Source organism: Gorilla gorilla, chromosome 11 (assembly GCF_029281585.2).
Source record: "Gorilla gorilla gorilla isolate KB3781 chromosome 11, NHGRI_mGorGor1-v2.1_pri, whole genome shotgun sequence".
In the NCBI taxonomy this organism is placed as follows: Eukaryota; Metazoa; Chordata; class Mammalia; order Primates; family Hominidae; genus Gorilla; species Gorilla gorilla.
The window spans coordinates 32,830,677-32,856,848 of NC_073235.2; the positions used below are offsets into that span (position 1 = coordinate 32,830,677).

The 26,172-nt window shown below is 39.5% G+C and overlaps 1 protein-coding gene across 1 annotated transcript in view; it reads left to right on the plus strand.

Moving 5' to 3' along the window:
• LOC115933765 (POTE ankyrin domain family member H-like) overlaps window positions 1–20,037 on the plus strand; it is a 37,480-nt gene extending 17,443 nt beyond the window's left edge. The window contains 6 exon segments of the mRNA XM_031008733.3: window positions 2,487–2,557; window positions 4,226–4,270; window positions 4,616–4,800; window positions 17,082–17,205; window positions 18,713–19,463; window positions 19,466–20,037. Of these exon segments, the coding sequence (XP_030864593.3) occupies window positions 2,487–2,557; window positions 4,226–4,270; window positions 4,616–4,800; window positions 17,082–17,205; window positions 18,713–19,463; window positions 19,466–20,037 (1,748 nt within the window).
• The last annotated feature ends 6,135 nt before the right edge of the window (window positions 20,038–26,172 follow it).

The following is a 26,172-nucleotide window of genomic DNA, read 5'->3' on the forward strand; positions in this document are numbered from 1 at the left end:
GCAGAAGAGAGGTATAGTCAATATGATCTAGTGATAATTGAATGAGAAAGGCTTGGGGGACAGAGAGAAATCTCAAGATGATTTACAGGTTTCCAGGTTGTACACTAGTATTTAACCTGGACATGAGGAAAGAGTAGGAAATATTCTGGTGAATACAGAAGAACAAAGAGCAGCAGGTCAGCAGGAATGACTAATTTTTTTCTATGCATGTTTAATGGAATATTCGTGTAGGATATTTTGAGTAGGTAGTTGGATGACCAGCATTTATAACTCGCATCCTGCTAGTTTGACTCTCAGTAATAAGACTTGTCAAAGATCCAAGAATCTGAAAGTTGATGATAAATGTCCATGTGTATCACCATCCGTGACCAAAAGTCAGCATCCACAGAACACAGAATTGGGACAGATGAACTTAATAGATAAAGATGAACATCAGAGTTGTTCCTCTTAGGGAATGATACTCTCCATGACCTGTGTGAGTCACAGCTGCCAGAAAAGAAAGAGCAAGGAGCGTATGAAGGCAGCACAGCAAATTCAGTCCTAGAGTGCCCTGCTTGGCTTCATGTCATAGTTCTGACTTCTAAAAAATCATTTTCTGCAAAACGTGCTTTGTGTTTTTCCCTCTTGCCGCCTGCAGCCAATCAGAATCCTTTTAGCAGGGCATTTTTGTGTTCTTCCTTTAAAGAAGGCAACATATGAATAATGAAAAGAAGTAAGAGAAAGAGTGTTTTTTTGTATGGGATAGTATTTAACGTAAACTTGAGAGTGAGTACCAGGATTATACTTAGAATTTATGGACTGGATGGGAAGACTGGATACAAATCTAAAGATTGCTGACTCAAACACAATGTGGTTTCTTTGATTTATTGTCACAGCTCTGAAGTCACAACTCTTAGTTGTATTCATATGCACTATAACTTTACAAAGCATCTTCCCAAACCAAATATTTACTGATTTATTATAATTTGTATGACTTTATTATAGAACTGACTTTCCAAGTGTTCATGAAAATTGTTTAGAATTTGCTACATTGTATCATCTCAGCTGTGTCGACATGAGCTATCTGTCACCTTGTGTTAATGAATAATAGTTCACTAGAAACATTGGTTTTGGCACTTAAAGTGATCTATATCTAATGCCGATAGGACCCAGGACCACTCTTGAACATTAATGTCCAAGCATCTTAAAATTACACATAAGGCTTTCATAATCTGACTTCTGCCCCACTCTCCATCTTTAGCCCTTTTCCCTGTGTGCCCTTTCTCTGGCATTACTGAGCTGCTGGCAGTGCCCTACTCACTCATCCTTCTATTGTAGGCAAATACTTTCACTCTTTCAGGCCTCGATCCTGCTCTTGCTGCTGCGTGGCATACTGTCACCCTTTCCTGCCCTCTCCCCTTTTAATCTGGCTAGTCTGAATATTTAAGTCTCTGCTTGGGCATGTTTTCTAGAAAAGCCATCCCTGACATGCTTTATTTTCATTCTTTTTAGACCCTAACGCCTAGCATATATGTAGCAGGACTCAATAAAAAATTTTTGAGTAAAACAAAGACTGTTTTTACAAAGATGATGTGCAAGACTCTCCCCTGCAGTCTTGGAGCAGAGGGGACAGACATGGAGGAAAAATGTACAGTTTAGATGGTAAAGATGCAGTAGAAAAATCAGTAAAGTACTAAGGCAGCCTCAAGCAAGGAGGTACCTGTTTATTTGGGGAAAGACATGCAGAATCAAGGAAGACTTCACATAGCATTGTTTCAAAAGATGAAAATAAGGCCAGGTGTGGTGGCTCACACCTGTAATCCCAGCACTTCTGGAGGGGATCACGAGGTCAGGAGATCAAGACCATCCTGTCCAATGGTGAAACCCCATATCTACTAAAAATAGAAAAATCAGCTGGGTGTGGTGGTGGTTGCCTGTAATCACAGCTACTCAGGAGACTGAGGCAGGATAATCGCTTGAAACAGGGAGTCGGAGGTTGCAGTGAGTTGATCGCATCACTGCATTCCAGTCTGGTGACAGAGCAAGACCCTGACTCATAAAAAAAAAATGAAAATAAATCTGTCAGAATAGTGGAGGGAAACATTTTAGATATTAGGAAGATGTTGTACACTAATAAAGGTGTCAGCAGTGATTTTGGAAATCATTTATAAGGTACTATTAGGAAGTGGAGAACAGTACACTGTGTCACCTTATATGTTTCTACTGTATTTTGAAGCTGTGTTTCTGGTGGGTTTGTTTATTGATGTTGGGTGGATGAATTTGTAAGGGAATTTTTGACATGTTTGTATGTCTTCAATCTGGTGACATCTGGTATCTCCCCAAGTGGTTTTTTGAAGTTTTTGTGAATTTTTTCTTAAATGACAATTTCACGAAAGATTAAACGCTCAATTTATGAAATGAAATGTCTTAAATCTGCTTTTAAAAGGCAATAGTTTTTAACTGTTCTAAGTGGTTGATTTTAACTGAATATATCGATTTTTCAACAGAACAAGACTTAAAGCTGACATCAGAGGAAGAGTCACAAAGGCTTAAAGGAAGCGAAAATAGCCAGCCAGCGGCATGGAAACTTTTAAATTTAAACTTTTGGCTTAATGTTTTTTTTTTTTTTGCCTTAATAATATTAGTCCAAACGAAATTACCTATGAGACTAGGCTTTGAGAATCAATAGATTCTTTTTTTAAGAATCTTTTGGCTAGGAGCCGTCGCTCACGCCTGTAATTCCAGCACCTTGAGAGGCTGGGGTGGGCGGATCACGAGATCAGGAGATCGAGACCATCCTGGCTAACACGGTGAAACCCCGTTTCTACTAAAAATACAAAAACTTAGCCGGGTGTAGTGGTGGGTGCCTGTAGTCCCAGCTACTCGGGAGGCTGAGGCAGGAGAATGGCATGAACCCGGGAGGTGGAGGTTGCAGTGAGCCGAGATCCGCCACTACACTCCAGCCTGGGTGACAGAGCAAGACTCCGTCTCAAAAAAAAAAAAAAAGAATATTTTAATAGATTCTTAAAATTTATTGTAGTAAATTCAGTAACCTTATTAACAGAAGAATCAATAGATTCTAATTTAGTATTTGATATTTAACTTCAATATAACCCACTATAAAATTTAAAATACTCTTATTTTAAAATATTCTTATCTGCCTTCTTGATTAGCTTATAGCTTATCTTTGCTTTTGGAATAGAGGCAAAAACAAATTTCAGAACTTTGTTCTTTTATTTTTACAACACCGTAACATGATAAAGAAAGTAACATCAATTATTGAATCATATGATTAATAGGAATTATGAACAATGTAACACTGATGGTCCCTGAGCTGGATTCAGGGTTAAAGAGTAATCATGGCCAGTGATTGAAAATCTGCGGTTTTATGTTGCCAGTCACTGATACGAAGGTTAAAGATATATTCTGCCTTGTCTCTCACTGACCTCTGTGTTTCTGTTCAGGGAGGGAACCAGGTCATAAAAGCAACCCAACTGCCTATTACAAGAATCATATCTTGCAGAATGGAACCTTTGGTGTTAGTGCACAAACACAATAACATTCTAATTTATTTCAGTTACAGAAAATGAGTACAGATTAAAAATTTTTATCTGCTGTCATTAGTACACATTAGAATGTATTAGAACTGAACTTAAGCAGATAATCTGGATACATAACACTATCATATTACAGTATATAATTTCAATTAAAATTTGAGAATTTGCATTTCTTTCTGTTTGGTGTTGATTTTGGCTCCTAATAGTTTAAAGGGTGCCTACAATCCAGTTAGGGATCTTTTAAAAAACACTTCAGTGCACTGTAGGGGCTCACTAGTTAGGGTTTCGTGAGGTAAACTCTTTTCAAGTGAGGAAGATTTTGCAACACTACAAATCATCTGCTGATTCATTTTTGGTAGATTTAACACATAACAAATTAAGTTTAGACCAAACAAATAGTGACAAAGTTAAGTTTGCTGGTTCATGTTTTTTTTCTCCTGTTGTCTAAGGTGAATTATTTTTCACATGTTAGAAGCCAGTGATGTGGCGGTAGCTAAACATAGATTAAAAAGTTGATTCTTAATTTTAATTATTATTTATTTTAACAGTTTAATTTTAATTATTTTCTAATTTTTATTGTCCATACTTGATTACTTAAGAATAAAATTAATTTAAAAACATGCACTCCAAAAGAGGAGACGTCACAGAAATACAACAAGCAAATTAACATTCTGTTTTTGCATCTGCAGAAAATGTCTCAAGAACCAGAAATAAATAAGGATGGTGATAGAGAGGTATACCTTTATATTCAAATGTTTGTGTTGAATTAGATTTTTACACTATGTTGTTTAACAAAGTGTAGTAAATGTAGGCATACATGATCCTATCATGTAAGTAGCATAAATCATCAGTGAAAAATTTAATACTTAACTCAGAATTCTGTACATTGAATTTTAAAGAGATGCAAACGCCAGAGATATTCTTTCATTATCATGGAATAATCCCGAATGGTGCTGTAAAATGCTAGGTAATGCCACTTTAGGAGCTTTGGACCAATTATTTTATCTTTCTTGGTTTTAGTCTGATTATCAATAGATAATGTGGCTAAAGTAGATAATTTCTTACTCTGTACTTTCCAGCTAGAAGATTTTATGGCTATTGAAGAAGAAATGAAGAAGCACGGAAGTACTCATGTGGGATTCCCAGAAAACCTGACTAACGGTGCCGCTGCTCGCAATGGTGATGATGGATTAATTCCTCCAAGGAAGAGCAGAACACCTGAAAGCCAGCAATTTCCTGACACTGAGCATGAAGAGTATCACAGGTGAGCCTAGTGGCAACATTGAACAGGAGGTAACTATGTGCTGTCAAACTAATCCTAATTTGGGCTAATAGTCATGATGAACAAATTTTATACTTTTACTAGGATATTCAGCCTTGCTTGTTAATCAGAAAAATGAAAATCAGCAAACAATGAGTTACCATTTTTTTTCCAGTCATTAATTTATTTGAAAAATAGCCAGTATTGGCAAATGTGAGGGAAAAGGCATTTTCTTCTCTTTTCAGTGAAGTTTTATTTTAGCTTCGGGGTACGTGTGCAGGTTTATTATATAGGTAAACTGTATCATGGAGGTTTGGGGTACAGATTATTTCATCAGCCACATAGTAAGCACAATACTCGAAAGGTAGTTTTTTGGTCGTCTCCCTCCTGCCACGCTCCACCCTCAAGTAGATCCCAGTGTCTGTTATTCTCGTCTTTGTGTCCATGAGTTCTCATGTTCAGTTCCCACTAATGAGTAAGAATATGTGGCGTTTGATTTTGTGTTTCTGCATTAGTTTGCTTAGGATAATGGCCTCCAGCTCCATCCGTGTTGCTGCAAAGGAAATGGTTTCATTGAAAAAGACATTTCATACACGGTTGGTAAATACATTTTGAACATTAATTTAGTAGCATATTCACACACACACATATATAACAGAGTAAGCATATATAATACATATAAAGGATATTTGTATAGATATGTTACATGTATACTTATATATAAGGACATTTATTATAGCATTATTATATAAAAAATTTGGAGCTATTCTAATTCCTTATCAATAGGAAATAGCTCAATTTCCATACCCCCAAAATAATGTATTATGCAACCATTTTTAAAAAATGAGGTTATATCTAGAGTATACTGATCATTTCACAATTAAAATGTATTTAAAGCGTTTAGTTTGATGACACATCTTAAGAGTTCTTGTTAGAATTCTTGTAATATCTGCTGTGTTGCAAATGGAAGCTACATGCTACATCGACACTGTACCTTGTTAGCAACAAGATTGATAGTTACAAAGTTTTTGTTGTCAGTGCCTGAGTGCTGAAATATGGGACCCTCAATCTGAATATTGCCAAGGGATTGTACATGGGGATCCGTATTTAATATAAACATTTCAGTATATTGGGTAAAACTTTTATTAAAATACATCAAAGAATCTTTGATCTACTAAACCAGGAGTTGGCCAGCTTTTTCTGCAAAGAGCTAGTCAGTAAATATTTTAGGCTTTGTGGACTACATATATGTATTTTCTTGAGACAGGGTCTCACTCTGTTTCCCAGGCTGGAGTGCAGTTGTGTGATCATGGCTGACTGCAGCCTCGACTTTCTGGGCTCTAGTGATCCTCCCACCTCAGCCTCTCTACTGGCTGGGACCACATGTGTGCAACATCACACTCAGCTAATTGACACTATGGACTGTAAAGTGAATAAGCATGGCTGTGTTCCAAGATACTTGACTTAAAAAAACAGGCAGTGGGCTGGATTTGGCCCACAGGTGCTTATTTGCTGACCCTATTGCTAAAAGGAAGGTGCTGCTAATGCAGTGACTCCTACTTGTAAAAGTGCCCTGCGTGCGTGACATTATCCTTCATTTGAGAAAAAGATATATTTCAGTATTCACCTCACCATATTTTTCCAGTGACTTCATATGATTTTGAAAACTTCATGTATAAAGTAAGATTATTTCCTGCATTTCTCCCACTTTATTCCTGTTAATAGAACTCAGTATTTTACTGTGATCAGTTACTTTGTATATTTGATGAGTGTCAACTGTCCTAGAATTAGCTGATTTTTATCAAGCAAGAAATATTCTCCTTGAGACTTTTAGTATTTCTTGGTCTTTATGTATAAGCACGAAATAAATGATAATCAGCTTATGTAATCTAGAAATGTTCAAGGGGCCTTTAAAACCTTGGTCTGGCATTTTTAAATGCCATATGTGTATAATTTTTATAACCTTTAAAATATATAATTGTTACATAAAATTTGAAAACTCCACCTGTTATATAAATTTGGAAACTACTATTTCTTGTCTATCACTTTTCCATGACTGTGGACGAAAATTACATTATTCTCAGTCACGAGTGTTAAGTATGTTGTCCTTAAAGAACTGTCTACACTCATGAACTCAAATTTTCTTTCCATTCACTCTTGATCTCAGCGCCGGTAAGTCTTCAGTTTCAGCAGTCCTCCAGAGTTGTTTTTCCTCCAGATTATCACTAATTTTTTTTTATTATACTTTAAGTTTTAGGGTACATGTGCGCAATGTGCAGGTTAGTTACGTATGTATACATGTGCCATGCTGGTGTGCTGCACCCAGCAACTTGTCATTTAGCATTAGGTATATCTCCTAATGCTATCCCCCCCTCCCCCACCCCACAACAGTCCCCAGAGTATGATGTTCCCCCTTCCTGTGTCCATGTGTTCTCATTGTTCAATTCCCACCTATGAGTGAGAACATGCAGTGTTTGGTTTTTTGTCCTTGCGATAGTTTACTGAGAATGATGATTTCCAGTTTCATCCATGTCCGTACAAAGGACATGAACTCATCATTTTTTATGGCTGCATAGTATTCCATGGTGTATATGTGCCACATTTTCTTAATCCAGTCTATCATTGTTGGACATTTGGGTTGGTTCCAAGTCTTTGCTATTGTGAACAGTGCCGCAATAAACATACATGTGCATGTGTCTTTATAACAGCATGATTTATAGTTCTTTGGGTATATACCCAGTAATGGGATGGCTGGGTTAAATGGTATTTCTAGTTCTAGATCCCTGAGGAATCGCCACACTGACTTCCACAATGGTTGAACTAGTTTACAGTCCCACCAACAGTGTAAAAGTATTCGTATTTCTCCACATCCTCTCCAGCACCTGTTGTTTCCTGACTTTTTAATGATTGCCATTCTAACTGGTGTGAGATGGTATCTCATTGTGGTTTTGATTTGCATTTCTCTGATGGCCAGTGATGGTGAGCCTTTTTTCATGTGTATTTTGGCTTCGTAAATGTCTTCTTTTGAGAAGTGTCTGTTCATGTCCTTTGCCCACTTTTTGATGGGGTTGTTTGTTTTTTTCATGTAAATTTGTTTGAGTTCATTGTAGATTCTGGATATTAGCCCTTTGTCAGATGAGTAGGGTGCGAAAATTTTCTCCCATTTTATAGGTTGCCTGTTCACTCTGATGGTAGTTTCTTTTGCTGTGCAGAAGCTCTTTAGTTTAATTAGATCCCATTTGTCAATTTTGTCTTTTGTTGCCATTGCTTTTGGTATTTTAGACATGAAGTCCTTGCCCATGCCTATGTCCTGAATGGTAATACCTAGGTTTTCTTCTAGGGTTTTTATGGTTTTAGGTCTAACGTTTAAGTGTTTAATCCATCTTGAATTAATTTTTGTATAAGGTGTAAGGAAGGGATCCAGTTTCAGCTTTCTACATATGGCTAGCCAGTTTTCCCAGCACCATTTATTAAATAGGGAATCCTTTCCCCATTGCTTGTTTTTCTCAGGTTTGTCAAAGATCAGATAGTTGTAGATACGCGGCGTTATTTCTGAGGTCTCTGTTCTGTTCCATTGATCTATATCTCTGTTTTGGTACCAGTACCATGCTGTTTTGGTTACTGTAGCCTTGTAGTATAGTTTGAAGGTCAGGTAGCGTGATGCCTCCAGCTTTGTTCTTTTGGCTTAGGATTGACTTGGCGATGCGGGCTCTTTTTTGGTTCCATATGAACTTTAAAGTAGTTTTTTCCAATTCTGTGAAGAAGGTCATTGGTAGCTTGGTCGAGATGGCATTGAATCTATAAATTACCTTGGGCCAGTATGGCCATTTTCACGATATTGATTCTTCCTACCCATGAGCGTGGAATGTTCTTCCATTTGTTTGTATCCTCTTTTATTTCATTGAGCAGTGGTTTGTAATTCTCCTTGAAGAGGTCCTTCATGTCCCTTGTAAGTTGGATTCCTAGGTATTTTATTCTCGTTGAAGCAATTGTGAATGGGAGTTCACTGCTGATTTAACTCTCTGTTTGTCTCTTTTTGGTGTATAAGAATGCTTGTGATTTTCGTACATTGATGTTGTATCCTGAGACTTTGCTGAAGTTGCTTATCAGCTTAAGGAGATTTTGGGCTGAGACAGTGGGGTTTTCTAGATATACAATCATGTCATCTGCAAACAGGGATAATTTGACTTCCTCTTTTCCTAATTGAATACCCTTTATTTCCTTCCCCTGCCTGATTGCCCTGGCCAGAACTTCCAACACTATGTGGAATAGGAGTGGTGAGAGAGGGCATCCCTGTGTTGTGCCAGTTTTCAAAGGGAATGCTTCCAAGTTTTTGCCCATTCAGTATGATCTTGGCTTTGGGTTTGTCATAGATAGCTCTTATTATTTTGAAATACGTCCCATCAATACCTAATTTATTGAGAGTTTTTAGCATGAAGCGTTTTTGAATTTTGTCAAAGGCCTTTTCTGCATCTATTGAGATAATCATGTGGTTTTTGTCTTTGGTTCTGTTTATATGCTGGATTACATTTATTGATTTGCATATATCGAACCAGCCTTGCATCCCAGGGATGAAGCCCACTTGATCATGGTGGATAAGGTTTTTGATGTGCTGCTGGATTCGGTTTGCCAGTGTTTTATCGAGGATTTTTTCATCAATGTTCATCAAGGATATTGGTCTAAAATTCTCTTTTTTGGTTGTGTCTCTGCCTGGCTTTAGTATCAGGATGATGCTGGCCTCATAACATGAGTTAGGGAGTATTCCCTCTTTTTCTATTGATTGGAATAGTTTCAGAAGGAATGGTACCAGTTCCTCCTTGTACCTCTGGTAGAATTCGGCTGTGAATCCTTCTGGTCCTGGACTCTTTTTGGTTGGTAAGCTAGTGATTATTGCCACAATTTCAGATCCTGTTATTGGTCTATTCAGAGATTCAACTTCTTCCTGGTTTAGTCTTGGGAGGGTGTATGTGTCGAGGAATTTATCCATTTCTTCTAGATTTTTTAGTTTATTTGCATAGAGGTGTTTGTGGTATTCTCTGATGGTAGTTTGTATTTCTGTGGGATCGGTGGTGATATCCCCTTTATCATTTTTTATTGCATCCATTTGATTCTTCTCTCTTTTCTTCTTTATTATTCTTGCCTAGCGGTCTATCAATTTTGTTGATCCTTTCAAAAAACCAGCTCCTGGATTCATTAATTTTTTGAAGGGTTTTTTGTGTCTCTATTTCCTTCAGTTCTGTTCTGATTTTAGTTATTTCTTTCCTTCTGCTAGCTTTTGAATGTGTTTGCTCTTCCTTTTCTAGTTCTTTTAATTGTGATGTTAAGGTGTCAATTTTGGATCTTTCCTGCTTTCTCTTGTGGGCATTTAGTGCTATAAATTTCCTTCTACACACTGCTTTAGTGCTATATATGCCCACATTTATAGCACTAAATGTGGGCATTTAGTGCTATAAATTTCACTCTACACACCAGAGATTCTGGTATGTTGTGTCTTTGTTCTCGTTGGTTTCAAAGAACATCTTCATTTCTGCCTTCATTTTATTATGTACCCAGTAGTCATTCAGGAGCAGGTTGTTCAGTTTCCATGTAGTTGAGCGGTTTTGAGTGAGTTTGTTAATCCTGAGTTCTAGTTTGGTTGCACTGTGGTCTGAGAGACAGTTTGTTATAATATCTGTTCTTTTACATTTGCTGAGGAGAGCTTTACTTCCAACTGTGTGGTCAATTTTGGAATAGGTGTGGTGTGGTGCTGAAAAAAATGTATATTCTGTTGATTTGGGGTGGAGAGTTCTGTAGATGTCTATTAGGTCTGCTTGGTGCAGAGCTGAGTTCAATTCCTGGGTATCCTTGTTAACTTTCTGTCTCGTTGATCTGTCTAATATTGACAGTGGGGTGTTAAAAGATTATCACTAATTCTTTTCTGTAATAAATCTAGGCATTTTTCTTTACACCTCATTTAATCTGTCAGCAGTATTTCAGCCAATGGAGGGCATCTCCTCCCTAACGGCATCTTCACTTGGCTTTCAGGACCTCACTCCCTCAGGCTTTTCCTCCTGCCTTTCTAGTCCATTCGTCATGGTCTGTTTTGCTTGCTGCTCCTAATCTTTCTCCTTTTGGACATTGTTGTTTGTCATGGCTCAGTCCTCAATCCTCTTTCTCATAACTTTTTGTTTTTTTTTTTAAGACGGAGTCTCAGTTTGTCACCCAGGCTGGAGTTCAGTGGCATGATCTTGGCTCATTGCAACCTCTGCCTCTTGGGTTCCAGCGCTTCTCCTGCCTCAGCCTCCTTAGTAACTGGGATTACAGGTGCGTGACACAGTGCCTGGCTAATTTTTGTATTTTTAGTAGAGACAGGGTTTCCCCATGTTGGCCAGGCTGGTCTCAAACTCCTGACGTCAGGTAATCTGCCCGCCTTGGCCTCACGATGTGTTGGGATTACAGGCGTGAGCCACTGTGCCTGGCCCCTCTTGACTTTTTCCACTGTGTATATGCTAGTGATTTTCAAATGTATGTCTCCAGCTCAGATCTCTCTCCTTAATTTCAGATCTCTATATTAGCTCCCCTACTTGACATCTCTGTTTGATTAGCTGTTGGGTATCACACACTTGTCAGATCCAAAATTGGGCTACTGATGTCCTTCCTGAAATCTACACCTCATGTAGTCTTTCCTACTTTGGTTAATGGCAGCTCTTCCAGTTGCTCTGCCAAAAACCTCAGTGTCATTCTTGACTCATCTTTCTCTCTGTCTTGACACTTCACATCTAATCTCTCAGTAAATCTCAGGTCTACCTGAAGAATATATCCAGAGGTCAGTCTATCTTGTACATCTGAGCCACCGTCATCTGTAGTCTAGATGAGTGTCATAGACTTGGAATTGATAGTCCTTGTTTTTAAAAACTTCCCCTTTTGTTAATTCTTAACTCAGTGGATGTATTTAAAACATAAGTCAAATTGTGTCATTCCTCTGCCCCAGCCCTTCTGATTGCCTCCCATTTCACTCTGAGTATGTGCCAGAGTTCCTCCTAATAACTGAAAGGCAGTAAACCATCTGGCATGTTACCTCTCCTGCTGAAACTTCTGTTTCTTATCTCTTTTGCTGTGTTTCAGCTACGCTGAACTTGTTGCTATTCCTTACTTATCCCTAGTGCTTAAAGACTCCAGGCACACCTCTGCACTTAGCAGTTCCCTGTGTCTGGGATGCTTTTTCCCCAGATATTCTTCTAGCTTACTCTTTCCATTACTTCAGTTCTTTACTTAAAATCCCCTTTCCAAGAAAAAGAAAAAGGGTAAAAAGAAACACATTTAAGGAAGTACCACTTTTTGAGGAAGAACCATGTACCAGCACAATTCCTAGTCCAGAGAAAATGAAGAAAACGAAAAAAAAGAGAATGATTACTAACAGAAAGGAATTAGGATTGTATCACCAGGATGTGTCAGACTTGAGATTCAATTGGGAGCATACCAGGGATGCTCTCTAACGTAATTGAGGGAAGGTTCAATGAAACAAAGTGATTTATCGTCTCTAACTTCAAACCTATTTGTGTCTTGACATCGACTCTGTTAACATCATCATTTTTTAGAGTCTTTGATGTATAAATAGAAGTTTCTTTGTATTAAAGAAAAATCTCTTTCTCAGCAGGGACTTTTCTGGCCATCCTAACTTTCCCACTACTCTTCCCATCAAAGACATGAACATTTCATTTTCCTGCTTTAGATTTTCTCCTCTAATGTACTGTATATTTTGCCATATCTGTCTGTTGTTATTGTGTGTTTATCTCACTCTCATGAATAGGGGTTTTATTGTTCATTACCGTATCCTCACTTCCTAGAAAAAGGCCTAGCCTATCAGACGTAGCTACCTAATAAATAGGTATTAAATGAATGAATGGAGTTTATCCTGGGTATATTGTTTGATTGATTCTCACTTAAAAAATGTTCGATAAGGTGCATTTTAACAATTTTGCCGGGTAATTATATGTATTTTAAAACTACTTTTGGCTTTTTATAATTGGCTACATTCTTTATATTAATATTTTTTCACTTAGGGAGAAAAGCCTAATATTGTGGTTATTCACTATTCTTTTACTGGTAATCATGATAATTGCAATTATGGTAAAATGAGTCAGAGGAATTGCAAACTTTACTGGTATTTTATTTATTTAGAGACAGTCTCGCTCTGTCACCCAGGCTGCAGTGCAGTGGCATGTCCTCATCTCACTGCAACCTCCGTCTCCTGGGTTCAAGCGATCATCCTGCCTCAGCCACCTGAGGAGATGGGATTACAGGTGCATGCCATGACGCCCGGCTAATTTTCGTGTTTTTAGTAGAGATGGGTTTCATCCTGTTTGTCAGGCTGGTCTCGAACTCCTGACCTCAGGCAGTCCACCTGCCTTGGCCTCACAAAGTGCTGGGTGGATTACAGGCATAAGCCACCACGTCTGGCCACTAGTATTTTATTTAAAAAAATATTAGGGTGGTAAATGTAATGGACTCACAAATTCTTTCCAAGGGATTATGGACCTTTGGTATTTGACATAAAAAGACAGAGTTGGAATTTTTGCTTCCTATAGTAACTGTATTTGTCAGGCACTGTCTATTCTGATGGAGCAGCTGTTGCTGCTTGGCTGTCTTTCAGAAGCAAGCTGCTCACATTGATATTGGTTGGTGAGCAAGGCCAGTGGTCGTTGATCGATTGACTAGATTTTGAACTGGCTCTGGATGGCTTCTTGTTACCATGGCTACAGGTCAATTCTTTCCTAAGTTTCAGTCAACTTTAACTAGAAATTTTGTGTTCAAAAGATGCCTTCCATTAGATATGTTCAAAATGAAACTTTTTAATATTCCAGAATTGTGGATTTAAAGTTTTGGTTATGATGACTTTGTTAATAATAGCTCTCACGAAGATTTTTTTTTTATACATCATCTTAACCAGAAGAATTCTCTGTATAATTTATTTCTTAAAAATAATTGTTTTGTTTTTGTTTTTGGTATTTTTAGAAGCTTTTGCTCAAGTCCTAACATAATCTCCAGTAGGAGATTTTAGTCTCTTTGTCAGTTCATGTATGTATATGATAGTCATATTCTGTCTTTTTAAATTCCTTTTCATGTTCACTTTTTTCTCTGTACAATAATAGTGAGATTGTTATACATTTTTATCTCATTAAAAAGTTACAATTTTCTGCTGGCAAATCTAGCTTTTTCTGTATTTTGACTGAATAGGTTAAAAGTGAAGAAAATTTACCAGATCATTTTATTTTCAAACAAAATCATAACTAATAAAAATTGCTATTTTGAATTATAAATAATGACATTTAGATATTTTAAAAATAAGGAAACCCCCCGCTTCCAATAGTTTGGCTTTGTGTTTCTATGCAAATCTCATGTCAAATTGTAATTCCCAGGTGTAGAGGAAAGACCAGCTGGGAGGTGATTGGCTCATGGGGTCGGTTTCCTCCATGCTGTTCTTGTGATAGTGAGTGAGTTCTCACAAGAGCTGACGGTTTCATAAGGGGCTCTTTGCGCTTCACTTCTCTCTTCTCTCTTGCCGCCTTATGAAGAAGGTGCCTGCTTCCCCTTCCCCTTCCCCTTCTACCATGGTTGTTAAGTTTCCTGAGGCCTCCCCAGCCACGCGTAACTGTGAATCAATCAATTCTCTTTCCTTTATGAATTACCCAGTCTCAGGTATGTATGTGTATGAATTACCCAGTCTCTGGTATGTTCGTATGTATATGTGTGAGTGTATATACACACATACATATATATGATACATATATGTGATGTGAGATATATATATATGTATATACGTCCAGTTTTTTTATTCCACTCATCAGTTGATGGACACTGGTTGATTCCATATCTTTGCATATTGTGAATTGTGCTGCAGTAAACATATGTGTGCGGGTGTCTTTTTGAGAGTATGATTTCTTTTATTTTTGGTAGATATCCAGAAATGAGAATGCTGGATAAAATGGTAGGATCTACTTTTAGCTCTTTGAGAACTCTCCATACTGTTTTCCATAGATTTGTATGGATTTGCATTCCCACTAGCAGTGTATCACTGTTGTCTTTTCACCACATCCACACCAACATCTGTTGTTTTTTGATTTCTAATAGTGGCCATTCTGGCTGCAGTGAGGTGATATCTCACTGTGGTTTTATTGTACATTTCCCTGATGATTAGAGATATTTAGCGTGTTTTTATATGCTTGTTTACCGTTTGTACATCTTCCTTTGAGAAATGTCTATTCATGTAATTTGGCCACTTTCTAATGGAATTATTTGTGTTTTTCCTGTTGATTTGTTTGAATTTCTTGTAGGTTATAGATATTAGTCCTTTGTTAGCGTCATAATTTTCAAATTTTTCCCATTGTATAGGTTGTTGTTTTACTCTGATGATTATTTCTTTTGCTGTGCTGAAGCTTTTTAGTTTAATTAGGTCTTATTTATTTATTTTCATTTTTGTTGGATTTGCTTTTAGGGTCTTCCTCATAAATTCTTTGCCTAGGCCAATGTTTTCAGGTCTTAGGTTTAGGCCTTTCATCCATCTTGAATTAATTTTTGTGTATGTTGAGAGATAGAGATCCAGTTTCATTCTTCCACATGTGGCTCTCTTTTTTCCCCAGCACTATTTACTGAATAACCTGTAGTTTCTCCAGTGTATGTTTTTGTATCCTTGCTCAGAGATCCCTTGGTTGTAGTGGCTTTATTTCTGAGTTGTCTGTTCTGTTCCATTGATCTATGTATCTGTTTTTATACCAGTACCACGCTGTTTCTGTTACTGTGGCCTTAGAGTATAATTTGAAGTCAGGTAATGTGATGCCAACATATTTGTTCCTTTTGCTTGGTATGTCTGTTGCTGTTCAGGCTCTTTTGTGGTCCTACATGAATGTCAGCGTTTTAAAATAATTCTATGAAGAATGACATTGGTACTTTGGTAGGAATTGTATCGAATATGTAGACTGCTTTGGGCACTATGGTCATTTTCACTATATCAGTTCTTTCAGTACATGAACATAGGATGTATTTTCATTTGTCTGTGTCATCTATTATTTTTTTCGGTGGTGTTTTCCAGTTATCTTTATATAGATCACTCACTTTTTTTGTTAAGTATATTCTTAGGTATTTCACAGTGTTTTGCAGCCACTGTAAAAGGGATTGGATTGTTGATATGAACTCTCAGCTTGGTCGTAGTTGGTGTATAGTGGTGCTACTGATTGGTATTCATTTATTTTGTAACCTCTGAGACTTTACTGAATTCATGTATCAAATCTAGGAGTGTTTTGTAGGAGTCTTTAGGGTTTTCTAGGTATAAGATCATATCATTGGTGAAGAGATAGTTTGACTTCCTCTTTTCTAATCTGGATGCCCTTTATTTCTCTTGCCCAATTGCTCTGCCTAGGACTTCCCAGTTTTATTCTTAATATGCATGAAATAAAAGTAAAATGGAAAGTGCTTAATGATTAGTTTATTTCACATCTCTCTCATACAATGATAAAATTAATTCAAAGTCCTATGTTAAAAGCATGATATTAGACCCTGTGTTGTTCTAAAAGGAATTTCTAAGTTGTTTGTAAAATACATAGGAATCAAGAATATAAGTGGAAAGTGTTTCCAAAAAATAAACATAAAAGTATGGGTTACAGGCCACGGACCAGTAGCAGTCCCTGGCCTGTTAGGACCTGGGCCACACAGCAGGAGGTTAGAGGCAGGTGAGTAAGTGAAGCTTCATCTGTTTACAGCCACTCTGTGTCACTCGCATTACTGCCTGAGCTCCTCCTCCTGTCAGATCAGTGGTGGCGTTAGATTGTCCTAAGAGTGTGACCTGAACCCTGTTGTAAGTTGCTCATGCAGGGCGATATAGGTTGTTCACTCCTTATAAGAATTGAATTCTTTATGATCTGTCACCATCTCCCGTCACCCCCAGATAGGATCATCTAGTTGCAGGAACTCAAGCTCAGGGCTCCCACTGATTCTACATTTTGGTGAGTTATATAATTATTTCATTATATATTAATAATAATAGAAATAAAGTGCACAATGAATGTAATGTTCTTGAATCCTGGAACCATCCCCCACCTCAGGTTCCTGGAAAAATTGTCTTCCACAAAACCAGTCCCTGGTGCCAGCATGGTTGGGGACACCTGTTTAACAAATGTGTGACCCCTTTGCCTTGCTTGGAATAATGTGCAGATATACATTGTGTGAATGACATCTGATGGCGCCATCTTGCCCTGTAGATCATTTTAGGGACACCTCCAGTATTTCATGAAAATTAAAATTTCTTCTAGTGACGAACAAAATGATATTCAGAAGCAACTTTCTGAAGAACAGAACACTGGAATATTACAAGATGAGATTCTGATTCATGAAGAAAAGCAGATAGAAGTGGCAGAAAAGAAAATGAATTCTGAGGTATTTTCTTTAGTTATTTTCAAATGTTTTTATATGTGTATATATTTTTTAAAAAGTAGATATTTTGGAAATATAAAGGATTTTTAAGTCATATATATTTTTGTATATATTCTATATATGCTTTGTCATGTATCTATATATGTACATATAGGATAAAGCCATGTTCTTAATTCACCTCCATTTGCCTGCAACAGTTGAGTAGTGACCTTCACAATGGCCTCAGTCCAGAGGAGAAGCATTTGATACTTTTCATAAGAATTGATGATCTTTCCATATAAAAAGTTTTGCTACTGAAAACAGATTTTCTTGTTTTTGGACATTAGTTTTTTAAAAAATGTTAATAGAGAAGTCAATTGATTGTTTTCACTGATAGGAAAGTAGGAAATGTATAGCTGGGTCAGAGGCCACATTGTGGATGTCATTATCCTTACTTTTGTGGAGAGGAACAGTTTGCTCCAAGTAGTTTCTCATTTCAATGTAAAGAGGTTAGAAAACAATGACATGCCATGATACACATTTAGTGATCATTTATTGATAAGTATTTTGTTGCTAGAGAAATAGTTCAGTATATTTCCCCTATTTCAGAGTTACTACTGTTTCAAATAATATAAAGAGGAAATAAGTTATCACAATGGGAAATAATCTCATGATTTCTAAGAAAATCTCTATAAGTTGTATCTTATTTACCATTCATATTTTGAAACAAAAGGCTTCTCTTGTATTTATATATTTACACCACAGAAGTAACTGTGGTTTTGTGGAGGATCACTAGAAGTAGCATCAGCAGGCCTGGGGAAAATCCTGCATCTGTGTATATTTTTTGACCTCTCCTTTTAAGAATCGCGATCTTAATTAAATGAGTTCAGTATTGTATGTAGAAGTGCAATGCCTAGATACAGATGTGTACAGTGTGGAAGGGTACGGTGCTTAGATTTAACAGTTATAAATAAATATAATTCTTATAACAGTATAAAAATATTAGAAATGTAGAATATCGGTGAAACACTCTTCAGTAAAAGAAACTTAAAGAAGTTTGAGAAATTGCTTCTGTCCAAATCTATGCATAGCTAAGGCTGTTAGGATGGTGTGGTTGATAGGTTACATATCAGAGTGTAAACCTAATCTTAAAAATACAGTCAAATGTATTAATCTTATATTTTATGCCTCTGGGTTTTTTGTAACTCAGAGAAAGTCTTTTTTAATTCTGAGATTCTTCAAAATCCTCTAGTGATTTATTTTTCATAGTCTTTAAGTAAATATTTAAACTTTTAGGAATTCAGGAGAAGATTCCTAAAAGTTTAAATCTTTATTTAAAGACTATGAAAAATAAATCACTAGAGGAATTTACACTCTATTAGGTTTGAAGTTTTGTCCAATTTTTTTCCAGTTAAATATCCACTATGGGGATTCTTTCATTATACAAATACATGTTATTTTTTAATTTCAGAAGAAATCATGATATGTCAATCTATTGAGTGCTAACTGAAAGTTGCCTTTGTTTACTTAGCTTTCTCTTAGTTATAAGAAAGAAAAAGACCTCTTGCATGAAAATAGTACGTTGCAGGAAGAAATTGCCATGCTAAGACTGGAGCTAGACACAATGAAACATCAGAGCCAGCTAAGAGAAAAGAAATATTTGGAGGAAACTGAAAGTGTGGAAAAAAAGAATGATAATCTTTTAAAGGCTCTACAATTGAATGAGCTCACCATGGATGATGATACCGCCGTGCTCGTCATTGACAACGGCTCTGGCATGTGCAAGGCTGGGTTTGCGGGTGACGATGCCCCCCGGGCTGTCATCCTTTCCATCGTGGGGCGCCCCAGGCACCAGGGCATGATGGAGGGCATGCATCAGAAGGAGTCCTATGTGGGCAAAGAGGCCCAGAGCAAGAGAGGCATGCTGACCCTGAAGTACCCCATGGAGCATGGCATCATCACCAACTGGGACGACATGGAGAAGATCTGGCACCACACCTTCTACAATGAGCTGCGTGTGGCTCCTGAGGAGCACCCCATCCTGCTGACTGAGGCCCCCCTGAACCCCAAGGCCAACCACGAGAAGATGACCCAGATCATGTTTGAGACCTTCAACACCCCAGCCATGTACGTGGCCATCCAGGCCGTGCTGTCCCTGTACACCTCTGGCCGTACTACTGGCATCGTGATGGACTCTGGTGACGGGGTCACCCACACTGTGCCCATCTATGAGGGGAATGCCCTCCCCCATGCCACCCTGCGCCTAGACCTGGCTGGGCGGGAACTGACTACCTCATGAAGATCCTCACCGAGCATGGCTATAGGTTCGCCACCACGGCCGAGCAGGAAATGGTGCGTGACATCAAAGAGAAGCTGTGCTATGTTGCCCCGGACTTCGAGCAGGAGATGGCCACGGCAGCCTCCAGCTCCTCCCTAGAGAAGAGCTACGAGCTGCCCGATGGTCAGGTCATCACCATCGGCAACGAGCGGTTCCGCTGCCCCGAGGCGCTCTTCCAGCCTTGCTTCCTGGGCATGGAATCCTGTGGCATCCATGAAACTACCTTCAACTCCATCATGAAGTCTGATGTGGACATCCGCAAAGACCTGTACACCAACACAGTGCTGTCTGGCGGCACCACCATGTACCCTGGCATCGCCCACAGGATGCAGAAGGAGATCGCTGCCCTGGCGCCTAGCACGATGAAGATCAAGATCATTGCTCCTCCAAAGCGCAAGTACTCCGTGTGGGTCGGTGGCTCCATCCTGGCCTCGCTGTCCACCTTCCAGCAGATGTGGATCAGCAAGCAGGAGTATGATAAGTCAGGCCCCTCCATTGTCCACTGCAAATGCTTCTAGGTGGACTCTGACTTAGTTGCGTTACACCCTTTCTTGACAAAACCAAACTTCTCAGAAAACAACATGAGATTGGCATGGCTTTATTTGTTTCCTTGTTTTCATTTTTTGTTTTGTTTTTTATTGGCTTGACTCAGGATTTAAAAACCGGAATGGTGAAGGTGATAGCAGTCGGTTGGAGTGAGCTTCCCCCAAAGTTCTACAATGTGGCCAAGGACTTTGATTGTACATTGTTCTTCTTTTCAATAGTCATTCCAAATAATGTGAGATGCATTGTTTCAGGAAGCCCCTTGCCCTGTTAAAAGCCACCCCACTTCTCTCTAAGGAGAATGGCCCAGTCCTCTCCCTAGTTCACACAGGGGAGGTGATAGCATTGCTTTCGTGCAGATTACGTAATGCAAAATTTTTTGAATCTTCGCCTTGATACTTTTTAACTTTTTTTATTTTGAATGATCAGCCTTCATGGCCCTCCTTTTTTGTACCTCAACTTGGGGTATATGAAGGCTTTTGGTCTCCCTGAGAGTGGCTGGAGGCAGCCAGGGCTTACCTGTACTCTGACTTGAGGAGAGTTGGATAAAACTGCACACCTTAAAAAAAATTGAATGAGGAAGCACAATATTTCAGTACAGTGGACAGCTTAGCATGTTGACAACTGAGAATAAAATGCTCAGTTCTGAACTGGACAATGTAAGACACAACGAGGAAACACTGGAAATGGAAAGTCAATTACATCATTGTAGACTGGCTACTGCTCTACATGATTGTGACCAAAGTCAGATATCTGAAAGAGACTTCTTTCCAGAGAACAAGACATAAACAGGTTTATTTACAGAAGACAATGAATTCTCATTTATCTAACCTAAAATATAATAGATTCCTTCTCAATAAGTCTAATGAAGACAGTAAAATCAACAGACTAAAAATTAAGCTCCATGAAACAAGATAAAACTCTGAGAGAAAAGACGGGGCAGGCTGCCATCTTTCCGTTCAGGCAACTTAGTCATTCCAGCCTGCGGGCTTTGGAGAGTACAAACCGACAAGAGACAGAAGAGATCCCACAGCACAGCATAGCTGCTTTACCAAATCATGGCCAGACTGCTTCTGTAAGCAGGCCCCTCATCCTGTTCCACCTCACTGGACAGGACCTCCCAAGTGGGGCCTCCAGCTACCCCCACCAGCATTCCTTGGTCAATGGAAATGTGAAATGTTTCTGGGACAGAGCTCCCGGAGAGAGGGACAGGCCCCCACCTTTGCTGTTTTGGCGACTAGCCTTTCTGGCCTGCGGGCTTTGGAGAGCCCAAGCTGACAAGGGGTGGAAGAGGTACCTCAGCACAGCACAGCCACGCTACAAAAACGTGGCCAGACTCTTGTTTACGTCAGTCCCTGATCACTTTTCTAGTCAGCGGGTGAAGTCTTTCAACCAGGGTCTCTGGCTACCTTGACTGCTGTTGTCTGGCTGACAGAGGTCTCAGGCTTCCCTGAGTCAGGGCTCCCAGGGGGAGGACCAGATTGTCATCTTTGCTTTTTGGGTAACCCAGGCACTTCAGCCTTAGGGCTTCAGAGTGTCTGAGGCGGACCAGGGGCTGAAGTGAACCCCCAGCACAGCACAGCTGCTCTATAAAAACGTGGCCAGACTTTTTTTTAAAGCAAGTCCCTGTGCTTGTTCCTCCTGACTAGGTAAGACTCCTCAACTTGCCTCCAGCCACATCTTATAGGTGTGTTCAGATTGGCAACAGGTTCGTACCTCAGTGGTACAGAGCTCCCAGAGGAAGGGCCAGGCTATCATCTTCCCTGGAAAATACAAGGCAATTAGGGACTGGAGGGACCCCCAGCATACCACAGCAGCCCTACAGAAAAGTGGCCGGACTCTACTTGATGGGCAGGTCCTCCTGGCCTGGGTCTCTAGCCAGCCCCCCACCGGAGCTATCAAGCCAGGAGCAGCTCGGCAGTTTTTTGGACAGAGCTTCCAGGAGCAAATGAAATCGTTTCTGCCACTGCCTCTGCAGTAGAATTGCCCTTGCTACCCTCAGAAGATATATCAAGGGAGCAAAGACCCTAAGTGCCATATCAACACCTCCAATAAGCTGCAGTTGACCCAAAGAACAAGCCAGTCCATCTCCCACGGGTACCACACACCCTCCACTACTCATCACCAGACAGGGAACCCTGGCTTGGGCCCACAGCACAGACCCTCCATCCTGGGCCGATTACACTAAGTGATTGCTAACTCACATGTCTCTGGGATGGAGCACCCAGGAGACAAGCAAAGTGTTGGAGCAGCAAGTCAGGTGATGTGGAGCCCAGAGGGCTGGGACAGCTCTCTCTCTAGGGTCTACTTGCCGTTGTGAGACACTTTATCCCAGCACTTTTGGAATGCTGAGGTCAGACCAGCCACATCTCATGTGCAAGATTGCCCAGCAGAGATCAGGTCCAAGAGTTCCTGTTTTAAAAAAGGGGACTTGCTTAATAAAAGAAGTCTAGCCATGTTTGTGTAGAGCAGCTGTGCTGTGCTGGGGGTTCACTTTGAGAGAGTTCTCCTCTGAGACCTGATATCTGGAGGCTGGGCAATCTTGCACTTGAGATGGGGCTGGTCTGATTTCAGCACTCCTTAGTCTGCTTGTCTCTCCCAGGGCCCCAGCCTGGCCACACCTGCTTACAGGGCACTCTCGGATGCCCACACTATAGCTTCCGTGCTAGTGTAGCATACCATATCAGTGGAGAGCTGCAGCAAGGTGGCCCCTACAGCCACAAACCAGCCTGCACATTACCTCTCCATACTGCCTTACATCACTTTGCTGTGTGTGTCTACACAGGTGGGTTTTGCTGTACTTGCCCTACAGCACATGGGAGTGCAGCACACACCCCAACCCACATCAACTGCCATTAAAGAAAAGAAATTTCAGCCCAGAATTTCATGTCCAGCAAAATTAAGCATCATAAGTGAAGGAGAAATAAGATCCTTTTCAGACAAGCAAATGCTGAGAGAATTCGGTATCACCAGATCTACCTTACGAGAGCTCCTGAAGGAAGCACTAAATATGGAAAGAAAAGATCATCACCTGCCACTATAAAAACGCTCTGAAGTACACAGACCAGTGATGCTAAAAACGAACCACATACGTAAGTCTGCAAAATAACCAGCTGACAGCATGATGACAGGATCAAATCCACACATACCATTGCTAAGCTTAAATGTAAATGGGCTAAATGCTCCCATTGAAAGACACAGGGGGCAAGCTGGATAAAGAACCAAGACCCACTGGAGTATGCCGTCTTCAAGAAACCCATCTCACGTGCAGTGCCATGCATAGGCTCAAAATAAAGGAATGGAGAGATATTTCAAGCAAATGGAAAACAGAAAAAAGCAGGTGTTGCACTCCTAGTTTCTGACAAAACAGACTATACCAATAAAGATAAAAAAAGAGAAGGACATTACAAAGGTGGTCCTGACCTTTGATAATTCTCATTATTGCTTGATACCAACCTGGGCTATTTTTATTGCCCAAACCAATAGGATAATTTGCTGAGGTTGTGGAGCTTCTCCCCTGCAGAGAGTCCCTGATCTCCCAAAATTTGGTTGAGATGTAAGGTTGATTTTGCTGTACAACTCCTTTTCTGAAGTTTTGCTCATTTCCAGCAAGGAAGGCAAGTTTTCCTGCTTCCATGATGATGGAGAGCAGGCACCTCCTTTCCTGAGTTTCAGCTTGCTTCTGACAGGGAAGGTGAGTGTAAGTTTTTTCCAGCATCTAAGATGGCAGAGAACAATCACCAGCCTGAGCCTTATTTCCAGGTAAGTAGCTGAATTAGAGTTTGTCTTAAAATTTTTCCTTAATGACTAACATTTAAGATGACCCACCAGCTGCTTTTAATTTCTCCTTACCATTAGAACACTCAGTAATCATATGAATTGTGCATTTGTTTGTTTTGCTTAACTCTTTTTGTTTATGTTTGGGGTTTATTGTTGCTGTTTCACTTCTCTCCCATCTCTTCCTGACTTGGTCAAATCCAAAGGAATGTTCCAAATTGTGGGGAGCAAGGCATCTGAATTGGCTAAAACTCCTGTGGCTGCCAAAACAAAACAAAACAAAAAAACAAAAAAACAAACAATAAAAAAAGAAAAAAAAAACCCCAAAACAAAAAAAACCAAACCAAAACAAAACAAAACAGAAAACAAAAAAACCAGTTGGAAATTTTTTAAAACGTTTTTTAAATTTTATAATTTTATTATTATTATGCTTTAAGTTTTAGGGTACATGTGCACAACGTGCAGGTTTGTTCCATATGTATACATGGGCCATGTTGGTGTGCTGCACCCATTAACTCGTCATTTAGCATTAAGTGTATCTCCTAATCCTATCCCTCCCCCTCCCCCCACCCCACAACAGTCCCTGGTGTGTTACGTACCCCTTCCTGTGTCCATGTTTTCTCATTTTTCAATTCCCACCTATGAGTGAGAACGTGCGGTATTTGGTTTTTTGTCCTTGCGATAGTTTACTGAGAATGATGCTTTCCAGCTTCATCCATGTCCCTGCAAAGGACACGAACTCATCCTTTTTTTATGGCTGCATAGTATTCCATAGTGTATATATGCCACATTATCCAGTCTATCATTGATGTGCATTTGGGTTGGTTCCAAGTGTTTGCTGTTGTGAACTGTGCCGCAGTAAACATACGTGTGCATGTGTCTTTATATTAGAATGATTTATTATTTTTTCAGTATATACGCAGTAATGGGATTGCTGGGTTAAATGTATTTCTGGTTGTAGATCCTTGAGGAATTGTCACACTGTCTTCCACAATGGTTGAACTAATTTATACTACCACCAAGAGTGTAAAAGCGTTCCTATTTCTCCATGTCCTCTCTAGCATCTCTTGTTTCCTGATGTCTTAATGATGGTCATTCTAAGTGGCGTGAGATTATATCTCACTGTGGTTTTGATTTCCATTTCTCTAATGACCAGTGATGATGTGGTTTGCTTCACTTGTTCTTTGGCTGCATAAATGTCTTCTTTGGGAAGTGTCTGTTCATATCCTTTGCCCACTTTTTGATGGGTTTTTTTTTTCTTGTAAATTTGTTTAAGTTCTTTGTAGATTCTGCATATTAGCCCTTTGTCAGATGGATAGATTGCAAAAATTTTCTCCCATTCTGTGGGTTGCCTGTTCACTCTGATGATAGTTTCTTTTGCTCTGCAAACACTATTTAGCTTAATTAGATCCCATTTGTCAATTTTGGCTTTTGTTGCCATTGCTTTTGGTGTTGTAGTGATGAAGTCTCTGCCCATGCCTATGTCCTGAATGGTATTGCCTAACACAAGGACATTTCTGTGCCTGAGTGCCATACCCCCCAAAGTGATTTATAGATTCAGTGCTATCCCCATCAAGCTACCATTGACTTTCTTCACAAAATTAGAAAAATTACTTCAAATTTCATATGGAAACAAAAAAGAGTCTGTATAGCCAAGACAATCCTAAGCAAAAAGAACAAAGCTGGAGGCATCCCAGTACCTGACTTCAAACTATTCTACAAGGCCACAGTAATATAAACAGCATGGTACTGGTACCAAACCAGGTATATAGACCAATGGAACAGAACAGAGGCCACATAAATGACACCACACGTGTAAAACCATCAGATCTTTGACAAAACTGACAAAGGTAAGCACTGGGGAAAGGATTCCCTATTTAACAAATGGTGTTAAGAAAACTGGCTAGCCATATGCAGAAAACTGAAACTGGTCCACTTCCTTACACTTTATACAAAAATTAAGAAGGATAAAAGACTTAAACGTTAGACCTAAAAGCAAAAAACCTAGAAGAAAAGGTAGGCCACCACCCTCAGGGGAAATGTACTTGTAGGGAAATGAATGGCACAAACACACATTCCCTACTTCCTTGAGTGGGTGAGGTTGGTGGCTGGCCCACCTGCTCCAGGTGGACCCTTACAGAGGTGGCTGGTTGCTCTTTGAGCCAGCTTGGCCTTGCCCGGCATGCACAAGCCTCACTGCAACAACTGTGCTACAAATGGAGCCACAGAGAGGAAATGAGCAGCAGGCTCAGGAGCAGGGTGTGCGCTGCCTTTGGGGCTCCAGTCCATGCCTCAGGGGTTGTATAGCACTGCAGGCTTCTTGGTTGCCTAGA